Source organism: Equus quagga, chromosome 14 (genome assembly GCF_021613505.1).
Source record: "Equus quagga isolate Etosha38 chromosome 14, UCLA_HA_Equagga_1.0, whole genome shotgun sequence".
In the NCBI taxonomy this organism is placed as follows: domain Eukaryota; kingdom Metazoa; phylum Chordata; class Mammalia; order Perissodactyla; family Equidae; genus Equus; species Equus quagga.
Genome location: NC_060280.1, coordinates 20421469 through 20446917, shown reverse-complemented (window position 1 = coordinate 20446917; position 25449 = coordinate 20421469). Strand labels below are relative to the sequence as shown.

The following is a 25449-nucleotide window of genomic DNA, read 5'->3' as shown; positions in this document are numbered from 1 at the left end:
TTTCAGATTCACTGATCTTGCTTGGTCTAGGTTCCAACCCCAGGGACATCTCATCTGTCACCCCCCCAACCCCTCCCCCAGACCCCTAGTGACCACCCAGGTGCATCCGTCTGTTTCAGGAAGAACTCACTTAGGTTTTCAGCTCTTCACTTGGCTGTGATTTGGTAGGAGCTTGGCAACCACAGACCAAACTTCCCCAGGTCAGGAACCATGCAGAACTGATGAGGAAAGGGTCTGGGTCACTCTGGGTCCCAGGAGAAGACAGACACTCAAACAGAGTAGCTGAGAGTTTAATGAAGAGGCTATTTACAAAGGTACTGAGAGAGTGTAGGGAAACCACAAAGGAAGACACTGAGCCCCAGGGCAAGAGCTTCTGGTCTTGACTAAGGGGGCAAGGAACACAGCTGTGAGGGAGGGCCGCCTGTGGAAGGAGAGTGCAGAGAATTCCCACAGCTCAGCACGGAAGGTGCTGGGGGAATCAATGACGGGACCTCGCTCTCCCACCCTCTGACTGCCTGCTGGTGCTTCCTGCTGACAGAATCCCAACAGATCCAGAGGCCACGAGAACCTGCTAATACAGTCCCTAAAGATGAGCCTTTCTGGGCTGAGAGGGCAGAGCAGGGCAGAGTGGTATAATCTGGAGGGGCAGATGGAAAATATCCGGCCCAGGGTCATTTCCCAGAGGCCACAGCTTCTTGGTCTCCAGCCAAGCGCAGCTATTATAGGACACAACTTGCCTGGCCAATTTCAAAGCCCTGCTTACTGCTGGGAATGCATGTTTGAACAAAGCCTTCATTCTATTCCAACAGCAGGGCTGGAATTTAAAAAGCTTCATTTTCAAGACTGGCTGCTTTTGATCTGTCTAACCGGGAACTTACATTTTAGAGTCAAATAGAATTATTTAAACAAAGCATTTCAATGATAAGCACAAAATGTTTTCATTTTTTTCTCCTTTCCCCTCCCAACACCACATAACATTCCTACTCAAAATGTAAGGACTATTCTGTGGCCAACTCTCAAAATCACAGCCTCTCTCAGCTTCCATTTCCCGGGTCTTTGTTTCTTCAGCCCACGTCTTGTCTGGGTTGCTTGTGTATGGCTCAGGAGCGGCCAGTGCTACCTCCGACGTACTGGAACGACGGCTCGGAGCAGCGCCCCTCTTCTGATTCTGCTTCCGGGTTAGCAGAACCACGTGTGGTCATCCAGTCAGTGTTTTTTATTAATTATACTTTGTTTTCTTTTTGCTCCCCCGAGTCCCAACCCATTTTCCTCTCTTCTCTGATGTCATCTTCTGTTCTCCCCAGCCCCAAGCCTGCATTTGTCTCTCTTGTCACATTCCTCCTGCCTTGACTTGTCTGTTATCCAAGTTGCAGTGTTGATCAGCACTTGGATTCCTTGGAAATTACACCTGCTCTGCACTGTCCCAGACAGAGTGTGTCCCTCTGGGTCACAGCAAAGCCCAGGCCTCCATGCTGCAGGGCAGAGGACGTGTCAGTGATTGTCATCGGGGCTTCGAGTTAGCTTCTCAGTCACTAAAAACCGGTCTGAAACACCAAGAGCTACTTTTTGCACAGCCATGAAGGCAAACGGAGAAGGCAAGGCCATATGGTGCCAGATATTAAAGAGGCACAAGAGCTGGGACACAGCTCAGACACGGCCTGGCCCAAGTGTGCTCCATACAAACAAATAACAAATAAAAATAACAGGAGAGTTCCCTTTAGAAAGAGTGAGCTGCATCTATCAAAATGATTCTACATAAACGAAATGAAGGTGTGGGTGGAGAAGAGCAAGCCGCACGCACCTTGTGGTGTGGAGGATGGTTGGCCTGGCCTGGTACTGTGGTGGCAAGAGGGGCAGACACACTGAAAAGCTATAAAGTGACTTCATCTTCCAGCTCGTGCTTAGTCCTGGACCTTCGCTCAAGCTGACTCAGCAGAATCGCTAATTTAAGACCAAAGATAAATGTGGGGAGAAATTTGGATAGTATTCAACTTAACAACAGAGTTCTCCAACACATGATACAGAAGACAGTCTTACTAGGAAAGTAAGAGCATTTTGAACAGAGCGAATACTCCATTTTCAGGCCCAAGGGATGGACACAATCAAAGCCAGTGTCTCGGCTGGCTTTTTTGCAAGGAGACCAAAGCCAGCTCTCGCCTTTGTCTCCAGGAGCTCCACTAGGAAGGGAAATCTCCCCTTAGCTACTGAGGCCCAGCTTCTCAGCAGGTGCCCAGAATCTGCTCCTCAAAGACTGGAGAGAAGCTTAAAGCTCCGGAGATGGTTTACAGGCTCCTGATAGGACTGGAAGTAATAATCAGGAAGGGAGAAAGACCTTGAAGAAGCTACATCAACTCCAGTTTTAAAATTAAGTCCAGACAATTTAAACTAGACACGCTATGGCTGGCAGACTCCCCCAGGGGAAGCACACCGAAGGCGCAAAGAAATTGAGCGCAGAACTACTCAGCCAGGGGCAACACAAGTCAGCGCTGTCTTTGACCTGCTCAGAGGCACAACAGCGTCTTCCAAATTAATCCCAAGAAGCACATCTACTACCTGTAGCCACAGAGTGGATTTACATGCAAAGGGCACATGCTCAGCTGGCCAGGTGCGGGTCATCTTGGAGGCGTAAGTGACAATCCCATGGGGGAGTAGAATGAAACTAGGTTACCACTTCAGAAAGGTAAAAGCCAATGCAAATTGTTTCTTTAGAATTCTTTTGGAAGGCCAAGCGAAGGATCTGTTCACCCCGTTTGACTTCGAAGGGCAAAATTACATGCCCAGGTGGAAGGAGATACCTACAATACTAAGAGTAAGGCAGTATTTTCCCCGTATCCAAATCACGCCCTTCCCAAAGACGTGCCTGCCTTCCAGCAGCAGACCAAGCTCATAATTTGCATAAGGGCTTAGAGGACCTCATTATAGTCACCTCTTGTTAACATAAAAATTACCGTGCATGGGTAACATCTGCTTTTTATTGATTTAATCAATACATTGGGAATTTAGCAGCAAGTTAATGGCAAGCAGTTACAAAATCTCCTGTTTTTCTAGGTTTAAAATAAGCTGTCTTAAAGAATCTACAGCAACCTACAATCACAAGAACACACGTGAATGGCTGAGGCACTTCTGCTGTTACACCTACGACAAGTTTATTAATAATTTTCTGACAGAGCCTTCTAGCGCAAAGTGCACATAATTATTTGGGACCTCCGTTACCACACGTGGCTCTCATTTTCCCCTACAAATAATTGTGCCTGAATATAAGAATCTGAAGTAAAACCGAGCAAGGATGCCCACGGCCTTGCTCTGAGGGCATGTGCTCCTCTCAAACAGCTCTCGGAAACGTCTCGAGCCGATTTCAGCCGCAGCCCGCGGTCAAGCCTGTTGGCGGCTGTCCTTTAGCAACAGGCTGCTTTGGAGATAACTGGCTTCAACCGAAAACTGGTGCAAACACATGGCAGGGCTCAGGACAGAAAAGGCTGAGAGCTCGGCACGGTACTGTCCTGTTCCCCTCCTATCCCCTCACTTTAGCACTAGAAAGAGCAGCTCTGCTTTACTATTCAGCGTTGTACTACGCAGCGTTAGAGGGGACCTCAGAGTTTCTTCTTGGTTCTAGGCAGGGCAGTGGATTTGGCAGCGCCTTTGGTTGCTGTTCCTTGGCTTGAAGTCACAGGTTGTTTCTCTGGTTCTCCCTTGAGTCCACCTGGAAGGAGTCTGCTACATGTGTAACTTAAATTGCTCACATCCAAGTTGTCCATATTTCCCTTCTTACAGGTCACAGGAGATGCAGTGGACTAGAAATAAAACAAAACGTCTGGGTTAATTTTCAAACACAAGGCAATGTACATTAACGCAAAGAAGAAGGGACTACAAAGTTGCCCAGGATCCGCAAGTTGGAGCCCTCTCCAGACGTGAGAGAGAATCTAATCACATTGTGAAATTGTTATTGAACACCAAAGAAAGTTCCTTTGGCACCTTCAAGAAAACTGAATTGTTTAGTGTTTGGCATAGAGGAAACTACAGGCACAATTTCAAATCCTCTGCCAAGCAAAATGAAAGTAAATGTCTGGTCACATTTGCATAGGGAAGTCCACCTGGACGTAACTGCACTCACAGCCTCTGTGCAGACTTCTAGACAAGCTTTGATATTGGTATGGACACCCTGACAAGCACATCAGGACTGTTCTTTCTAACCCGGCATAAAGTTGCTGCGTACGGCACACCCCTCACCTTCCCGCCATTCTCTGCACTGAATCTAGGGGTTGCCTCCTGACACCAGTCACACCACTCGGGCAGGTCTGCAGGCCTCTTTGAGTCTTGATGCCTCACTGTTAAATGGGGAAAACAGTATTTGCAGATTTACCACATGGCTTTATTATGAGAATGAACTAAGGTGGTGGCCGTGAAAGCACTTCATGAGCTGTAAAGCACAAAACCAGTAGGGGCTGGTCTGATGGTGTAACGGTTACATTCGCGTGTTCCGCTGTGGCGGCCCGGGGTTTGCAGGTTCGGATCCCAGGCACAGACCCAGCACCACTTGTCAAGCCATGCTGTGGCGGCGTCCCACATAAAACAGAGGAAGATTGGCACAGATGTTAGCTCAGGGCCAATCTTCCTCACAAAGAAAAAAAAGGATACGAAACCAGTAGAAGGGATTTTAATACACAACTGTATTTTCTCAGGTCACCTCACTCCACAGTAACGAGTCTCTGCTGTCATGAGGGAAGCAGAGTCCATTCTGACCCTAGACCCATTTTAAAAGTGATTACTTCTCACTAAATGAAGCTGAGCATAGAGTTCTAAAAGCGCAGAGAACATCTCAGGAGACTGAAACAAGCAGGATGGGGGAATACATACAGCACGCTCTCATTCCCAGAATGATCTGGGAAGGGCTCATACGTTTAACACTCTGGTTAACTGAAAGTTAGTGTACATATGAGATAACAATCTGGTCAACAATTTTCAAATGATGTGAAAAGATCCCATGTAACACGAAACAAATAAACTTGGTGTTTCTTTGTCCACTCCGGCTCTTGTGATACGAGTGACCATGTTTTATATGCAGTAGGAGGCACTTAATATATATCTGTTCAATGAATAAATGACCTCCCCAGGCTGCAGCAAAACTTCAGGTCACTTACGATTTTTGGTAGCTGTATTTCAAGAAAGAGAAAATTTGCCTGATGTTTGCTTACTGTAGACAGCCCTTAAATATGTGTGTCTTCAGAACATCACTGATATATAACTTTATAACAGTGGATGCTAATGCTTGAGCTGGTAATTTTGTGCACTGAAAAATTAATCTGTATCAATTTGGAAATGTAAAAAAGTCCTTTCTCTGGGGCTGGCCCCGTGGCCGAGTGGTTAAGTTCGCGCTCTCCGCTGCAGGCGGCCCAGTGTTTTGTTGGTTCGAATCCTGGGCGCAGACATGGCACTGCTCATCAAACCATGCTGAGGCAGCGTCCCACATGCCACAACTAGAAGGATCCACAACGAAGAATATATAACTATGTACCGGAGGGGCTTTGGGGAGAAAAAGGAAAAAATAAAATCTTTGAAAAAAAAAAAAAAGTCCTTTCTCTATAGATTTTTTTCCCAAGAAAACTTCTGGGCTGCTTCTCTGTTTATTCTTTCAAGAAACAGAGAATACTTAAAATGTGTTAGCATTCAGTATTATAGTTTGTATCGTCTCAGTGAAAACGCCTCACGTCCAGCACTAGGGTGACGCACCACACCGCCGATGCTCTAGTATCTGGCTGGAGATATGCTGCCTTGTTTAGTACAGTACTGGTCCCAAAGACGTGAGATCTGTCTTGGAAATTTCAATTCATAAAAATTTAATTCATTTGGCATACAAATCCTATTAAAGGTGAATCTAAGTGTAACCCTCTCTTTTGACATTTCCACCTCTTGAGTTATCATCCAAGTAGCTGAGGAGACGTTTTGCAACACGTCCACTACAACTGACATTCTGTAGACTGGGAACAGAGACTCAGGAATGAGTCATTCTCTTTTTAATGTGTTCATATTCATATCTGGTTTAATGTTTCCATTCTTCTTCACTGTTCCATTTGTTAATTAAGGTACTGAAGTCATTAACGTGGACTCCGAAGTTGCAGTCACCAAGAGGAAATACTCAGAAACATTCTCTATGGGCAGCATTAGTGATGTAGATATTTTTTCTTTTTTTCCAAAAACACTTGAGTCTCTGGAATTTTCTTCTTGAATAAGATACTTAACGATAATTCTCAGAATTTTCTGGCAAAGTGGAAGGAAAAAGGAAACTAAACCAAATGTTTGGTTGCTTCAGTGTAGAAACATGGGATTTCTCAGTTTCATTCTAGAGCAAGATGAGAAAACGATATTCCTCAGCCACACTTGTTTATTTATTTCTATATAATTTTAGTGATTTATTTTTTAAGTAGTTGTTATATCTCCATGACTTAATATTCAGTGTGCAAAATCTCCTCCCTGCCTCCTAGTTAACTCAGCTCTGCCTCCTTCAAAGACAACCAATGTTATCACAGTACAAATTTCCAGAGATTTTATGTATTTTCAAGCAAACATCAGGTGGAATCAAACAGAATTGGTTGCCATTTTTGCAGGTCAAAAACAGCCTAATAATGGCAATTTCACATGGTTCAATCTAATCCACACATCAACATGCTTTCTTCTCCCTTTTTCACACAAATCGTGGCCCAGTGAAAACATTCTTTTACACCTGGATTTTTTTCAACTAGCAAGTATCTTGAAGATTATTCCATGTCAATACACAACGAGTTCTCATTCTTCTTTCTGGCTACGCAGTATTCTCTTGTTTGAATGTGCCATGATTTACTGAGCCAGTCCCTTGATAATGGACATTCAAGTTGTTTCCAATCTTTTACTACTGCTAATGATGCTGCTGTGAATAATTTTGTGCTTGTGTCATTTTGCACATGTGTAAGTATATCTACAGGATATATATTTTAGAAGTGGAACTCCTAGGTCGAAAGGTATATTGATCTGTAATTTTGAAAGATACTTCCATGTTGCCTTCCACTGCAAGGGTGCCAACTTATACTCTTACTAGCGACATATGAGTGCCTGTTTTCTTATCTCTTTTTCAACTTGGTATTTAATACATATTAAAACTAATATAGTCAACCATATTTTAATTGAGCCCCAAAATTGGCCTAAACTGGGCTACACTGAAACAAATCACAATATTTGTTCCTTTCCCTGGTAACATCAATGGAAATTTACTTAGCATTATGCAAACGTTTACTGCAAATGCTTAGAAGCTTCTGTGTATACAGGCATACCTTGTAAAATATTGTGTGTGTGTACTTTACCATTGCTCTCTGCTAATTTGCAATTGCATTAAGTTCAGGATGCCATTGTTTAGGGATCAGAATCCTAAGAGCTTTCCTAAAGACCAAATCTCCCCTTTTGAATATCCCCTCATTGAAACTGTTCTCTGATGCTCACAAAACACAGATGCAGGGTGGCCCTCACGGTGCCCTTCAGAAGGCCAAGCTGTAGCTTTCTTCACCAAGAGCCAAGCCTCTCATCTCCTTGGAATATAAAGAGCCACTGCAAATTCCATCTTCTGGGAATTTGTCTCTCTGGGCACGTGAACAAATCCTAATTTTTCAGAGATTTCTTTTGCAGGTTATAGATTATCCAAAGCGTAGCTTTCTCTTTTTCTTCTCTCCTAGTTAGAAGGATTCCTCAGGGATCTATGCCGTCACTGACGCAATTTTATAGTTTTGTAAGTAACAGGACAGAGAAATGAAAAGTGAAATTGCCAAGGCTATAGGAGTTATTGAGATCTTCCAGGTCCTAAAAGGCAAATAGAAGGTGATGAGCTCCCATAAGACCGTACAAAGAGGGAGAAGATGAGAGAGGAACTTCAATATTCAGTTCTAGGGGGAGAGTCTAAATGATCATTATGAGACTGTTGGCCATCATTATCAATCCAAGAAAGGACCAAAAAATCATTGTAGACTCTTCTCTGAAGATACTGGTGTAATGTACCATTGCGCAGTGGCCAAGAAAATCTGGCTATCATCAGAAAGCATATTAGAAATCAAAGAAAAAAATTCCTCTATACTTATATAAATCATGAAGAATTCATATCTGAAATACTGCAACCAGCTTGAATAGATATAAAGGGGCCAGAGAAAGTTGAAAGACAGGCTACTAATATGATTAAGGGGTGGAGGTTTCTTTATAAGAGAGCTCTTCAGTCTAAAAACATAGAGAATAAAAGGGTATATATATATAACCACAATCTACAAAATAAAGAAGGGGGAAGACTTCAGCACCGTGGAGCTAGACAGCATCTGAGGGCTGCCGTCAGGAGGGTTACAAAGGCCGCTGCCCCAAGCAGCATTTCAATTGTTCCTCATCTTTGACAGATTCTTACCATTTGGGACTGTTGGAGAATAATCAGGCCTACTGGAGGCAGAATGATGGAAAGGACGACCTTAGGAGGTTCCCTCCAGTTCCGTCTTTTGGCAGTAATTCAGCACCCTTGGCCTGATTTCTCCAGCTCATAATATTAATCTTGAAAAGGGGGCTCCATGTGTGCAAGGGGAGATACGTAAGAAGAAAATTGGGCTAAATATACATATTTCATTATTCCCTGGCATAACTTTAACCTGATGAACTCATCTGGTGATAATGGATGCAAAACTTGTGAGCTCTAGGCATATCCCTGCCAGTTAATACCAGGGCATGATTACTAGAAACTGTTAGCATTTCTCTGAATTTTGAGTAAAATACATGCTATTTAAGTAAAGTGGTTTATCACCATAGCAACCATTTCTAGAGTCACACATTCAAATTATAGGCCTGCACAAGGTCCAACTGACAGAACATTCTGATACAAGTTTTCAGCTATAGTTCTGCTCACAATGGCCACCCACTTTTTCTCACATTCCTGTGGTTTTCAGAAGGAAAATGGAAGGGAAAGAAAAGCAAAGGGAAGAAGAGAAATTGACTTCCAAGTATACAGATTTCTTTTATAAGACTACCCACAGAAAGAACTGGGCCTTGTATGGAGTTAATGAAAATAAAACCTAATTTTAAAATTAGAGAAATATGTAAATATCTCTCTTTTCTTTTTAATTAAAGTATAATTCATATACAGTAGAACGTACAAATCTCAAGTGTGCAGTTTGATGAGTTTTGACAATGCATAGCCCTGTATAACCAATGCCCCAGTCAAGAAATGGAACTGTTCCCCAGAAAGTTCCCTCATGCCACAGCCCAGTCAGCTCCCTCCCATCCTGGGGCTACAAGTGTTCTGATATTTTTCAACACAAATTACTTTTGCTTTTTCTGACACTTCCTATAAATGAAATAATATACAGTATGTTCTCTTTTGTGTCTGATTTCTTTTGCTTAACATGTTTTTTTAATTGAAATTTTTATTGAGATAGCTGTAGATTCTCATGGTGCTGCGATACACGTTTTTGAGATTCATCCATGTATTAGTAGCTCTTTCCTTTTTATTGCCAAGTAGTATTCCATTGTATGGATGTACCACAATTCGTTTATCCATTCTTCTATCAACCAATGTTTGGGCTGTTTCCAGTTTGGGGTTCTTTATATGTTAAGCTGCTGTAAACATATTCTACAAATCCTTTTTTCAACTTACATCTGGGATTGCTGGGTAAATAGTAAGTAAATGCTCAACTTTATAAGTAACTGCCCAACTGTACAGTAGCCCCCCCTTATCTGCAGTTTCACTTTCCATGGTTTCAGTTACCTGCGGTCAATCCCCACTGTGGAAGCAGATGATCCTCCTCCTGACGTACTGTCAGAAGGTCAATAGTAGCCAAACGCTACGTCACAATGCCTACATCCTTCACCTCACTTTATCTCATGACGTAGGCATTTTACCATCTCACATCATCACAAGAAGAAGGGTGAGGACAGTGTAATAAGATATTTTGAGAGAGAGAGAGATTATATCGACATAACTTTTATTACAGTATATTGTTATAGTTGTTCTATTTTATTATTAGTTTTCTTGTTAATTTCTTACTACGCCTAATTTAGAAATTAAACTTTATCATAAGTATGTATGTATAGGAAAAAAATAGAACATATATAGGATTTGGTACCATCTGCAGTTTCAGGCATCTACTGGGGCTCTTGGAACATATCCCCCACGGATAAGGGGGAACTACCGTTTTCCAGAGGAATTGTGCTATTTTGCATTCCCACCAGCAATGTAGGAAAATTCTAGTTGCTCCAATATTTGCTAAAACTTGGACTTGCCAGTCTTTTTAAATTTTGGCCATTTCAGAAAAAGTGTAGTGATAAAACTTTGTGGCTTTTCCTGATATCATTTGCATTTTCCTGATGACTAATGACTGCACATTTTTTCATATGCTTATTGATTACTTGTATATCTTCCTCTCTGAAGTGTCTGTTCAAGTTTTATGCCTATTTTTAAAATTGAGTTGCCTTATTGAGTTGCAGGAACTGTCTCTATATTCTGGATACAAGTCCTTTGTCACACATATTTGTTGCAAATATTTTCTCCCTGACCATGGTTTGCTGATTCCTTTTCTAATATGCTTTAGAAGAGCAAATGTGTTTACTTTCAATGAAGTCCATTTTAAAGTGTTTCCTGTGTTCTAAGAAATCTTTGACTACTCTCTGGTTGGAATATATTCTCCTATATTTTCTTCTAGGAGCTTTATAGTTTAGCTTTTAGATTTAGGTATATTACCTATTTTAAACTAATTTTTGTGCAGTGTAAGCTAGGAGGTCAAAGTTAAGTATTATTCCAGCACCACATATTGAAAAATCTATCCTTTCCCCATGGCTTTGAAATTTCTGTCAAAAATCAATTGACTACATACGTATGGGACTATTTCTAGACTGTCAATTTTGTTTCACTGATCTATTTGTCTATTCTTACACCCACATCACACAGTGTTGATTACTGTAGCAATATAGTAAGTGTTGAAATCAGGTCATATAAGTTCTCCAACTTTGCTCTTTTTCAGGTTATTCTGGCTGTTCTAGGACTTATGTATTTCCAAGAAAATTTTAAAATCATCTTGTCAATTTCTAACAGAAAAGCAGAAGCCCTAGATTTCAATTGGGATTGCTTTAAAATTATAGATCAATTTGGGGAGAACTGACATATTAACTATCAAATCTTCCAATCCATGAACATGGTACATCTCTCCACATATTTCAGTCTTCTTCAATTTCACTCAGTAATATGTTGTGGGGTTTGGTATACATATTTCTCACATATCTTGCTAGATTTATCACTATTTATATTTTGTGATATTTTAATGGTATTTTAACATTTCAATTTCCAACTGTTCACTGCTAGATATAAAAATACAATTGATTTTTGTATACAGATTGTGCAATCTGCAACCTGTTTATTTCACTTTTTTTATATATTCCTTGGGATTTTCTATGTACACTATTATGTCATCTGCAAGTAGGGACAGTCTTATTTTTTCTTTCCAATCTATATAATTTTATTTCTTTTACTTGCCTTGTTGAATTGGCTAAGACCTCTAGTACAATGTTAAACATAAGTAGAAAGGACATCCTTACCTTTTTCCTATCTTCAGTGGGAAAGTATTCAATATTTCACCATTAAGAATGATAGTAGCTTTAGAGGGTTTTTGTGGGGTTTTGTTTTTTTTGGTAAAAAATCTCCATATGTAAAAGAAGTTCCCATCTGTTCCTAGTCTGCTGAGGGTTTTTCTCATGTTTGAGTGTTGAATTTTATCAAATGTTCTTTTCAAAATTATTGAGATAATATGGCTCTTCTCCTTTACTTATTAACATAGTGAATTATATTTGTTGATTTGGGGATGTTAATCTAAACTTACATTCCTGGAACACACTGTACACTTGATCATGACGCATTATATTTTTTACATATTTCTGGATGAGCTGGGTAATATCGAGTTTTGGATTTTTGTGTCTATATTTATGAGAGATATTGGCTAGTAATTTTCTTTTTTTGTAACATCCCTGTCATGTTTTGGTATTAATGCTATGCTTGTTTTATAAATGAGTTGGGAAATATTCTCAAAAGTTTGTGTAACAAGCTTTCTTTTCCTTCTTCCTTAAATATTTGGAAGAATTAACCAGTGAAATCATCTGGGATGGGAGTTTTCCTTATTTGAAAGTTCTTAATTACAGATTCAATTTTAAAAATAAATATAAAAGTATTTAATTTTCTATTTTTGTGTATCTGTTTTGATGTTTTTTAAAGAAATTTGACCATTTCATATAAAATTTCCAATTTATTGGCATTAAGTGATTCACAGTATCTTCTTTTTCAAAATCATTTCTTCCCTTCTATTTTTGTTGGCAGGATGACTAATTTGCTCTTCTTTTTCTAGTTTATTGAGATGAAAGCTTAGGTTTCATTATTATTTCTATTGTTTTAAGCAGTCAATATTATTTTATATTTTGATATATTACTCACATATTTACTCTTGCCAATGCCCTTCACACTCTCCTGCAGTTCAGTACTTACATCTGGGATCATTTTTTTTTACCTTGAAAATTTTCTTTTAGTATTTCTTATAATAAGATAATGTTTGAAACAAATTCTCTCATCTTTACACACTTAAACACATTTTTATTATCTTTATTTTTGAAGGAAATTATCACTAGATATAGAATTCTAAGTTGGCATGTTTTTTGTTTTGTATGGTTTTCCATTTAGCATTTAATAATGTTATTCCATTGTCTTCTGGATTCCATTATTTCTGTTTATATGTTAAATGTTGCTACTTTGGTGGCAATGTGTTGTTCCCCCCACCCCCAATGATGCTTTTACAATTTTCTCTCTCTGGTCTAAAGAATTAGAGGACAGAATTCAAAGCAACCACAGACACCAGAAAGTAATGAGGGAATCCAGGAAAGGACACAGCCAGAGAAGGGACATCCTGAGTTCTGCCCAGCTGAAGATAAATGAACAGACCTAAGATTTGAATTGCTGGCTAAGAGACAATTTTCAGTTTGCAGCCAACCTGATTGCCTGCTAAAACAGAGACATCAACATTTTTGGAGGAACATAGTTGAATCCAGAGTTGGCACAATATAACATTTCCAATGTCCAGGATACAATTCTATTTCAACAGAAATAACAATCAATAGAGATGGACCATAAGATGACCTAGATGTTGGAATTAGCAAACAAAGATTTTAAAGCATTTATCATAACTATTATCAATGATGTAAAGGAAAACATTCTCTGATGAATAAAAGAGGTCTCAGTAGCAGAACAGAAATAATAAAAAAGAACCAAATGTAAATTTTAGAATAAAATATAATACCTGAAATTAAGCATTCACCAGATAGGTTTAAGAAGAAAATGGAGAAAACACAGGAAAGAGTAAACAGGAAGACAAATCAATAGAATATATACAATTTAAAGAACGTATTGGAAAAAATAAGTACAGCCTCAGGGACCTATAGAACAGTATCAAATGGTCTATCGTGAGTAGTTAGAGTGTCAGAAAAAAATAATGACAAAATTTCCCAAAATTGTAAAAAACACAAATTTACAGATTCAAGAAGTTCAGCAAAACTCAGGCAGGATAAATGTGAAGAACCTGCCTAGCAATATCATTGTCAAACTGCTAAAAACCAAAGATAAAGGGAAAATCTTGAAAATGGTCTGAGAAAAGTGACACATTCTATTTAGGGAAAGAACATTTCAACTTACGAATGACTTCTTATCAGAGAAACTGGAAGCCAGAAGGTAGCAGAATAACATCTTTAAAGTGTGGACCACAAAAATCTGTCAAATCAGAATTCACTAAACGGAAAAAATATTCGTCAAAAATTAAGACAAAATAAAGAGATTTTTAGATAAAAGAAAACTGAGAGAATTTATCAGTAGCAGACGTGCCATACGAGAAATGCAAGGGAAGTTCATCAGGAAGTCCAGAAGGGAAATGATACCAGATGGAAACTTGGGTTTTCAAGAAGGAAAGAGGAGCATCAGAAATGGTAAATATCTGGGTAAATATAAAAAATAATGTTTCCTCTTAATTTCTTACATATAACTGTTTAAAGCACAAATTAAAACATTGTTTATGGGGTTTATAATTACATAGATGTAATACATGTGACAATTATAGCATAAAGGCAGGATAAGAGATGAATGGACCCAAATTAATACATTTGGAATTGAAGCATTATCTAGATGTGCTCAGCCTGTGAAACAAAAGATACAAATGAGAGAACATTTCTATCCTTAAAGAACATGATTACCTAAAACAGACTAAAAGTTGGAAATGAAAAGAAAAATAAAAGGACATTGCCAAATGCTAACTACTTGAAAAAGTGAAGTGTGATACCTTAGTTCAAACATGAAAAATGAGGAGATGCAGGCTGCATTTTTCCGTAATGCCCAGGGCATTGGAACTAAGAAACAGTTACTCAGGGAAAGAGGAAAGTGCTTAGTTCAAGTGTTTTTGGTTTTGTTTTTAACAAATCCTCACTTTCTCTACTAGTTTTCCAAGAGCTCTGCCACTTACCTGAAAAGTGTGGTCACCCTGGCTTGTGAGAAATACGAACAGGAGCTCAAATGGATTTGAGATTCTCCAGAAGAGAGAACAATGACGGAATGGGAAGCAGGAATTGCCGGCAGATTTCCATTTAAATTAAAGCCAAATTTCAAATGTTTTAATGGAAAAGAATCATTCATATTTCCTTAATTTAGTAGATGTAAATTATTTATATTATCACATTAAATGGTCTATATAATCTAATTTTAACAAATAAATTTTTCTCCATGGGAAATATTTCAATATTCATAGAATAGTTTTAATTAAAAATTCACTCTTAAGAATATTAATTACTATATGAATCCTGTGTGGACTCAAAGTAAATGGCTAACCCTATTTTCAGTTATCATTTTAGAACTTTATTCTCCACTATTTATTGTTAATGAAGATTTGAAAGAAAAGAAGTAATTTTTTAATACAAACTCAACTCCAATATAATTAACAAAGTCACATATTTATTCATAAAAATCCATGAAAAAACTTAATATTCTAAATGTATAAGAAGTCTTTCTTTTAAGCCGTAACACTTTTCAGAAAAATTCCCAAATAAAGTAAGGTATCCCTTCCACAATATCACAGCCGAAACCTAAGCATGGGAAAGCTCCTCAGAGGACATCCTGGGCAAACTCCCACCCACCCTGCAGGGACTTCTGTTACAGCATTTATAGCAGGTAGCTTTCTGAGTCTGCTTGTATACTTCCAATGAGTGGCAGGTGGGGTTTACCATCCATAGTCCAGCCTGTTCCACTGCAGGTGAGCTCTGATTGCAGAAAAGTTCTTCCGGTTGATGAGTAGAAATCTATATTCTTAAAATTTCAACCCACTTTGTATAGTTCTAGCATCCATAAGCACCTCAAATTCCAATTTGTGTTTGTCTATATGTGAGTACATGTACATGCATGTGTGCATATGTGTAACATAGATGTATGAGTGTGTACATGTGTGTGTGTGCATATAAAATGCCAAGTCAGCTAATAGGAAAATCTTCAAACTATGTTCAATAAGGAAATGCAAACATGAGCTTTTAGGATATTATATTTAACAAGACTATAAAATACACACAGCTGCTAAGCACTGCAAGAGTTGTTAACAGACTAGAGAGGATGAAGGGAATTCAATAAACTTATATTCATAATATGGTAAAAATATATTTCAAAATATCTGGATCATTAAATGTTAAGCTTATTACGTAGACATTTGCTATCAAGTAGATGAAGTTCCCCACCAGTAAATCAAAATCAACCAGCAGGTCACTCTAATGGGTCTCTTTCGGCAAGTTTCTGCCAGGAGCCTTACGCGGAAGGGCGTGGGCCAGCAGTGCTGCGCCTTCCTGGAGGAGGCTCAGGATCCCCCTCAGTCCCCTCCACTCTGCCTACCTCTAGGCTTCAGAGCACAGAGAAGGAGCAACTCCTCCCAAGAATCCTGGGCTGCCCTGAAGGGAACACAGCCCCCAGCTGGCAGGGTGCTCAATTATTAAAGAAGAGCTGAAATATGCTCGTTAGAGTTCAAGACAAGAAAGAGCACAAACATAAAGAAAACTTTTCCACAAACAGAAACAAAAGGAAAAAGGGTTTGGATAAATTGTCAGGATATCCAGTTAGTAGAACACAACCTAGGATTAAGCAAAATGGGACTAAATTTTATTCACCAAAAAGAATAAAACTATATTAAGATCTAATAAGGTAAAATAATAAAACTATATAAACAGTTTTAGTTATAAAATCGGAAACACATAACTGGATAATGTAATGTCTTTTTCTAGGTAATACATAAACCCATTCCAAATTGTATAGCAAAATTTATTAATTTTGACCCATGGGCCAAACCTGGCACATGACCTGTTTTTACAAATAAATCTTTGCTGGAAGATGGGCCACGCTCGTTCCTTGGTTGTCTATGCCTATTTCTATGCTACAACATCAGAGCTGAGATGTTGTAACAGAGGCTGTTATGACCCACAAAGCCTAAAATATTTACTATCTCTTCCTTTACAGGAAAAGTTTTCAGACCTCTGCCCTATACAATCACGGATCTTAAAACAAACATGCAGGCCACCCTGGTAAACCAGGATAACCTCAGGGGAGGAAAGAACTTCACCTTCATCACGCAGGTCCTTTGTTACAGACCAACGACAAAAAAGACAGAGTTGCAAAACAATGTTCCAAGTATTGTGAGGGTATTTTACAGTATGGAGAAATGAAATAACTGTCCGTCCTATTTGTTTTGTTGGTTCTTCCTACCTGTTTTTCCTCCTCTTCATCTGAAGTGCTATTGACATCCTGGACATTTCCACCGGGTCTGCTGGGTTGGTAACCTTTCAACTCTTTTTGAATAGACCAGTTCTTTTGATCTTTTATGTTTTCCTCATCACTTCCTGGGTCATTTTTCCATTCCTTCATCATTTCTAACACATTGGTTGGTCTTGCCGAGGAAAGTGTGTTGCCCTAATATTAACAATGAATTTTTGGTGTTATAAACAGTTTAGGAAATTGAAAAGATTCTTACATCATTTAGTAATATATTCTCCCAAATTCAGTAAGTCACATGGAAAAATTATAATGCTGAACAAATAGCAAAACTTCTGACGCCCTTTGGAGCACACTCCCTGTACTGACATGGCTCATACCTCTTGACTAATATCATTTACAATATGTCACAGTTTAGAGGGGAATATTCAAGTTTAAAAGAACAATGCAGCATGCTTATGCAAAGGACACTAGACAGGGCAATACCCTGGAATCAAGACGCCCTTATAGCACTGTTCTTAGAAAAATAACAGGGAAGCTGAAAGAATGAAAGAAGTTGCCCAAAGTCCAGTGGGTTCAGCGCTAAGGGCAAGCCTATATAACATCAAAATGTCTAGGTAAAAAATCTAAATTCAGTTTATTGGGCAAGTGCTGTGTCCAAGAATACAGATGTTTGATTTGAAAGCCCATAGTTGACTGGAAGATTTAGATAAAATATGGTCATTCGGTTATAATTGACTCAGTGTACTGCCTTTATCCCAGATGTGACTATACCATACCAAAATTGACCATTTTATATTAACTATATTTTTCTGAAATATAATATTCCATTTAATGCCAAGAAATACACGAATGCAGTCTCAAGTGGCTCCTGCTAGACCAGGTATGCCTTAAATATTTTTGCTCCTAACTCAGACTATTAGAGAAAGTTTGAACAAGAAGTTTGGATCTCATTCAGATTAAAATGGGAAGTTTGGGTGTGGGCACAGCTATGGAATGATTCTAAATTAATTTTGTATGTGGGTGGATTGACACATTAAGCATCAGTGACACAGAATACTATAAGACAGGCACTTTAAGTACAGCCATCTGAGTACACTGTCAAGGATTTGTAGAATTTATTATATTAAATTTTATGTTAAAGACATAGACAAACATTATGTTTGGCATAGTTATAACTAAATGAGGATCATTATGCAATTAATTCCCTGTGGTTCTTCTCTTTCACCCTGTTTTAAGAAGGTCTATATTCTTACCACTTTTATAACATCCTACTGGTTGCACTCATGCACCCTTTACCCATTCACTCCCAGAATGCCCTTATCATGCCTTCTGCCAACCCATGGCCTCACTTCCTTCAAGGCTCAATTTGAGAGTCATCTCTGTCAAGTATCCCAGAACTTCCAAAGATGTTGTCAATTTAAACTCAAATGAAGTACAGACAGAGGCTCAGAGACCATAAAAGAGTTGAAATCGTTTAGAATGGTAGATAGTCTTAGAGCTCTCATCTGAACGAGTTCTGATCTCCAGGGCTCTGTCAACAGCCCTGCTTGATCCCTATGATCCATCTAGACTCTATTACAACACAACTCTCTGGCTCGTCCTGACCTTTAAACCTAGTTTTCATGTAATCCCAGTGTCCAGGCTCCTGGATGGCTAATACACATAACTTTGCCTCAACTTGATTCTTTCACTAGCGGAGACAAGCTGACACATCTCTGTCTGTAATCCCAGTCCTCCACTGCCCTTCCCTATTAAACTTCCCACAAGCTAACTCTTTGGATATGGTAGTAATCACTAATGCTGCTCACTTAACCTTTCCTCTTTCTTTTAGGCACATGGTAGTATTTTGATTCTCTACCTCTTTGGAGACATGATGATATGACTTGTTTTAGCCAATGAAATGTGATTGGAAATGGTATGCATCACTTCTGGGTGGAAATTTTAAGAGATAAGGTGCAATTTATCATGTTCCCAATTTCTGCATTAGTAACTACAGAAGCATAGAGATGGAGCCTCCCTCAGCCTGAGTCCCTCAGTGAGGACAAAGTAAATCAGAGCCTTCTCCCCTCCTTGTAGCCAATGTGCGACGGGCGGCATCAGGAGCACTGAGATTTGGGGGTTATCACAGCATAATCTAGCCCAACATGCTTAGCAAATTAAACGTTTACATTCTGGTAAGTTACCTCCAAAAAGCCTTAAAAATAGTGAGCCCCCTGTACAAGCAGCACATCCAACAACATTGTCATTAGTACAGAAATCATATACAATCAGTACCACGTGATAGCCCATTTATTTAGGCAGTCCTTGCTTCGCACAGTCCTCATATGTATGAATTTCAGTCAGCGTGACTTAGTTAAATAATATCAGTTCCCCAACAACACAGCTCAAATTTCAGTCACTATGGTACATTAACTATAGCTGCATAAAGCTCAAACTTCACTGCGAGCTCTTCAGTCCAAGGTCACCATGTGAATTACAGATGTGCACCATGGTCAGAGGTGAATCCTGTCACCTCTTTCAGTCTGCTGGTGACTGGACACTGTGCATCTGTTACTCACTTCACACACAGACAGCAAAGTATACAGCTGTGTTGCCTCCTTGTCTCCCGGGGAATTTGCCAACAAAGATGAAAGTGCAGCAAAGAAACTAAAAGTGATAATGCTGGAAGGGAAATCTGAACCAAATGTAAATGGAGTAATAGAAGAATAGCCACCAAGGGAATGCTGACACTGCCGCCATTTGGGAGAATCCAGACATGCAACCAAAGGAACTTTGTGAAGGCAAACTTAGCAGCAAAAATGAGGAACGTGGCCGTGACAGAGAGGATGAAGATGCCCCAGAGAAAGTGACGCCCATAAAAACTTGACATTTAAAGAATTTTCTGAGATATTTCATGACATTGAAAACACAAAGGATGAAATGGTGGAAGTTGATTCAAACTTAGAAAACAGTATGACAACTCATCAAGGCACAAAAGAGATGCTCCCCTCTGCAATGTAACTTATACGACAAGAAGAAGCAGGCGAGCACTGTTTAATCTTTTTTTTTTTTAAGATTTTATTTTTCCTTTTTCTTCCCAAAGCCCCCCGGTACCTAGTTGTGTATTTTTAGTTGTGGGTCCTTCTAGTTGTGGCATGTGGGATGCTGCCTCAGCATGGCCTGATGAGTGGTGCCATGTCCGCGCCCAGGATCCAAACTGGGGAAACCCTGGGCCGCCGAAGCAGAGCGCGCGAACTTCACCACTCGGCCACGAGGCCGGCCCCTAACCTAATCTTGGTAAGTTTTTTACAAAAGTATAAGACACTTTAGTTCTATTATTTCTAATGTTTTAAGGTACACTAAAAAAACAGTTTTACTTTTGTTTCATTCTCTATATTTATGACCAACAGTTAGAAAGTTTTTAATATTTAACAAAAAGTTTTAAAGAACATGGAAAAATCATAATGTTTTCCATTCATTATTAAGATCACTCTGCACAGTTTCAACCTGCATTGTTATTTTTATGGTCCTGCACTACTGTGCAAAGCAAGGACTGCCTGTGTTGTCTTGAATCTGCATCTCTAGCAATCTTTCAAACACTCGCTTCACATATACATGCACCCAAGAGCTTGGTGACTGACACCCTACGTGCCTAAAGTAGAGTGCCTTTGTAGTCAAAGAAACGACCCTATTTCTTCTCAAGAGATTGTGGAGAAGAGCAAAGGATCTAGAATAGGAGCATTATCCCCTCAAAAACACTCCACCATTTGGACATTTTCTTTTTAATTGAGGTTAGGACAGTTTACAACATTGTGAAATTTCAATTGTACATCAGTATTTGTCAGTCACTATAGGTGCACCCCTTCACCCTTTGTGCCCACCCTCCACCCCCCTTCTCCCTGGTAACCACTAAACTGTTCTCTTTGTCCATGTGCTTATTTATCTTCCACATATGAGTGAAATCATACAGTTTGTCTTTCTCTGTCTGGCTTATTTTGCTTAACATAATACCCTCAAGGTCCATCCATGTTGCTGCGAATGGGACGATTTTGTCATTTTCTATGGCTGAGTAGTATTCCATTGTGTATATATACCATATCTTCTCTATCCAATCATCAGTCAATGGGCATTTGGGTTGCTTCTATGTCTTGGCTATTGTGAACAGTGCTGCAATGAACATAGGGGTGCATAAGTCTCTTTGAATTATTGATTTCAAGTTCTTTGGATAGATACTCAGTAGTGGAGTAGCTGGGTCATATGGTATTTCTATTTTTAGTTTTTTGAGAAATCTCCATACCGTTTTCCATAGTGGCTGCACCAGTTTGCATTCCCATCAGCAGTGTACAAGGGTTCCCTTTCTCTACAACCTCTCCTATATTTGTTATTTTTTGCCTTGGTGATTATAAGCCATTCTAACGGGTGTAAGGTGATATCTTAGTGTAGTTTTGATTTGCATTTCCCTGATGATCAGTGATGTTGAGCATCTTTTCATGTGCCTATCAGCCATCTGTATATCTTCTTTGGAGAAATGTCTGTTTATATCCTCTGCCCATTTTTTGATCGGCTTGACTTTTTGTTCAGCTTGTTTGATTTTTTGTTGTTGAGTTGTGTGAGTTCTTTATATATCATGGAGATTAACCCCCTGTCAGATATATGATTTGCAAATATTTTTCCCAGTTGGTGGGTTGTCTTTTTGTTTCGATCCTGGTTTTCCCTGCCTTGTAGAAGTTCTTTACTCTGACGAAGTCCCAGTTGTTTATTTTTTCTTTTGTTTCCCTTGTCTGAGAAGACATAGTGTTTGAAAAAATCGTTCTAAGACCAACATCAAAGAGTGTACTGCCTATATTTTCTCCCAGAAGTTTTATGGTTTCAGGTCTTACCTTCAAGTCTTTGAACTATTTTGAGTTTATTTTTGTGTATGGCATAAGAGAATGGTCTATTTTCATTCTTTTACATGTGGCTGTCCAGTTTTCCCAACACCATTTATTGAAGAGACTTTCCTTTCTCAATTGTGTGTTCTTAGTTCCTTTGTCAAAGATTAGCTGTCTGTAGATGTGTGGTTTTATTTCTGGGCTTTCAATTCTATTCCATTGATCTGTGTGCCTGTTTTTGTACCAGTACCATGCTGTTTTGATTACTGTAGTTTTGTAGTATGTTTTGAAGTCAGGGATTGTGATGCCTCCAGCTTTGTTCTTTTTTCTCAGGATTGCTTTAGCAATTCGGGGTCTTTTGTTGCTCCATATGAATTTTAGGATTCTTTGTTCTATTTCTGTGAAGAATGTCATTGGGATTCTGATTGGGATTGCACTGAATCTGTAGATTGCATTAGGTAGTATAGACATTTTAACTACATTTATTTTTCCAATCCATGTGCATGGAATGTCTTTCCATTTCTTTATGTCGTCATCAATTTCTTTCAGTGATGTCTTGTAGTTTTCAGTACAGGTCCTTCACTTCCTAAAAATATGGAATGCTTCATGCATTTGCAAGTCATCTTTGCGCAGGGGACATGCTAATCTTCTCTGTATCATTCCAATTTTACTACATGTGCTGCCAAAGCGAGCACCATTTGGAAATTTTTAACTCTCTGCTTCCTGTATTCACTTGTGATACTGAACAGGGTACAAATGGTGCTATTGATTCCAGACTTTCCTTGTTGTCTAAAGTCCAGCCAATAACTTACTAGACTACTCCCTTCTTGCTTGCTAGCAGTTGGAGGAGGTATTGCATCAAACACGTGGACTGACCGATGAATAAGTGGCCCAGGCCTACATAGCATGAGCCTTCTAGGTTCAACAGAAATTACAAATGAACCAACCAAACAAAAACAGGTGGAATTGTTAGGGCAGACAGTGTAGAGTGTGTCACCCCACCATCAGAACACTATCCTCTGAACTCCCTTTACTGGCTGTATTCAGGGGGTCAGACACTGAACTCATCAACTAGATGAGAAGGAAAGAAGGGAGCAGTTACAAGCTGATAATCTGAGGCTATCACAAATAGAAATCCAATCTTTTGGTTAATAAATTTCTACTTGTTTAACCAACAGATACTTGAGACTATTTTATTTTTGAAAATCTGAAAAAATGAACACTCGTGGAGGAAAAGTATTGGTCAAACACTAAGATTTGAATTCAATATCTTAGCAGACAGGTCCCACAAATGGGGACCCAAATATATGTCCCCATCTAACAAAATTTGCCTTTTCAAGGACAGTGCCTATCAAGATTTTGTAAATAATAAGTATTTTTTTAAATGAATGTATGAATGATATGTATGAGCTGGGATGAGATGATATGAAACACAAAATCAGCAAAGCTAAAAGGACACATCCTTGGTCTTTAGCTTATAGTCATCATTTTCTACTTTTTGTAAGTAGCTAAAACTCTTCATTTTGTAATGTTCCTAGGAATAAAATGCTTTCAATAGAAAAATGGAATGTCTCTTTATTAAAAAAACATATACAAGGATGTTCAACTTCACAAAATTAATAAAACCCAAATCAAAACAATGAGATGCCAATTTTCACCTAATAGATGGACATAAAATTAAGTCTGATAATACTCTGTGTAGGTAAGGGTGTGGGGAAACAGGCTGTCTCATTTACTTGCTTTTTTATGGGAGGGAAAATTAGCAATAACCTATCAAAATGTGTAATGCATATTCTCTCTGACCAGTAATTCCACTTTTAAGAATTTATCCTATAGATATGCTGACATAGTATGCAAATATATATTTACAAGAACAATTGTTGCACCACTCTTTGTAATAGGAAAGATCTGAAACAATTTAAATGTTCCATATTCATGGGGAGTTATTTACAAAATAACAGTGTATCCATAGTTTGGGATATAATGCTGCTTTTTTAAAAATAAGGAAATCTTCCCAAGATATAGGAAATAAAAAAGAACAGTTTGCATAATATGAACCCATTTGTGTAAAGTATGCACATAAAAATGCATAGAACATTTTTGAAAGAATACATGAGACAACAATGGTTATCTTCAGGAAGAGGGAAGGAGGGAATGGAGGAGAAAGCTATTCTTCCTGTTTTGTTTACCATTAAACCATTTACCACGGGAAATCTCAACTATTACCTTTATATGACTAATAATTAATGTAAATTACAAGTAGAAAACGATATAATGTAAGTTGTCGATACCCACAAAGGACTGATAGCACCGAAAAAAACCACCAAACATGCCCTAATGGGTCTCAGTGAGTCCAAGACAGCAGCACAGCAAGGTAATTGCAACCACTAAAGTAAGCAACTGTGGGCCACTCTCAAATTCTTCCTAACAAAGTCATCTCAGTGATTTTTTCACAAGTATGGCAACTACGTGAGTAGACAAGGTTGGTGTTGGTATTCCTATTCTTCAGGAAAAAACAGCCCGAGAAATTTAGCAACTTTCCCTTATTCCAGAAGTGCATTTCCAATCGCCTGCCAAGATTTCTAGCTAGAGGTGTTGCTGAGCCTTCAATACTATATTGTATATTTGAAACTTGCTAAAAGAGTAGATCTTAAAAGTTCCCATCACAAGAAAAAGAAAAATTGTAACTATGTGAGGTGATGGGTGTACTAACAAAACTTATTGTGTAATCATTTTGCAATGTATACATATATCAAATCATTATGTTGTACACCTTAACTTTATATAATGTTATATGTCAATTATATCTCAATAAAGCTGGAAAAATAAAAACAACTTCAACATATTCCAAACCAACATTCTCCAAACTGGGGTATGCATACACCTGGCTACATGTGAAGACTTTCCAAGGGATGTGTGGGCAGGGACGGTTTTCAGGGAATCAATTTTAAGACCCTCAATTTCCAATGATATATTCTTTTTCAAAAGTCATCTGCCTAAACAAAGATGTGCAGTAATTCTTTCCATGTCCTTTTTAAGTCAGAGTCAAATGTGCTTCTTGTAAATAGCATTTAGCTAGATTTTTAAAAATTCAATCCAATAATGTCTTTCAATAGGCATTTCAACCCATTAACTTGTAATTTTTTTACATTTGGATTTGTTTCTACCACTTAAGTTTATTTCAATTTGTCCCACTCTTTGTATGTTTCTTGATCCTTTCCTACTTTACAAATCTGTTGTCTAGGAGAAGAGCCAAGATGGCGCCGTGAGTAGTCCTCTTTGTCTCTCGCCCTTCGAGTCTACAATTATTTGGACACTTATCGCTTGACAAAGGATATCCAGACAGCATCTCAGGACGTCTGAGACACCCACGCGACTATACATCGGAAGGCGGATGGACTTTCCTCCGGGAGGAGGTGGAAATAGGTGAGGGCTCTCCGACCCCGACGGGCAGCCTGGTACCCGCAAGCGGCTTTCTTCCAACGGACGCCCCCAGAGGATCCACGCACGTCTAGGGCAGGAGCGAGAACACAACAGAGGAGCGACGGTGGAAACAGGTGACCAGAACCCTACCTAAACCCCCTGCAATTACTCCTAAACGCAGAGGGAAACTTTGGAGTTGCACACCTGAGCCCGCGGGGAGAGTCTCTCCCCGCCATTGGCGGGGAGATCCAGCCTGGTGCTCGGGGCGCCCGGAGGGTCCCAGAGAGAGACACGGAGGGCACGGAGATCTCCCAGCTGCCGTTGCCCGCCCCGTGGGACTAGGGATTGCCGGAGATCTCGGAGAGGACC

At 39.1% G+C, this 25449-nt stretch overlaps 1 protein-coding gene and 1 non-coding gene across 20 annotated transcripts in view; both read right to left on the bottom strand.

Annotated features, from left to right (window-relative positions):
* Nucleotides 1–2960: 2960 nt before the first annotated feature.
* The window catches only part of STK33 (serine/threonine kinase 33), a 129805-nt gene continuing 107316 nt past the window's right edge, over nucleotides 2961–25449 (bottom strand). For 17 of the 19 annotated variants that reach the window (XM_046638541.1, XM_046638542.1, XM_046638540.1 and 14 more), the window contains 2 exons: nucleotides 16799–17002; nucleotides 2961–3791 (listed from right to left, as the gene is read on the bottom strand). In XM_046638541.1, the coding sequence (XP_046494497.1) occupies nucleotides 3591–3791; nucleotides 16799–17002 (405 nt within the window). In that variant the 3' untranslated portion in view covers nucleotides 2961–3590. The remainder of the gene's footprint in view (nucleotides 3792–16798; nucleotides 17003–25449) is intronic. The other 2 variants (XM_046638555.1, XM_046638554.1) reach the window with 1 other exon arrangement.
* LOC124225904 (U6 spliceosomal RNA) lies at nucleotides 22246–22352 on the bottom strand. The gene has a single exon (XR_006885127.1). It is a non-coding gene; the product is annotated as a U6 spliceosomal RNA (small nuclear RNA).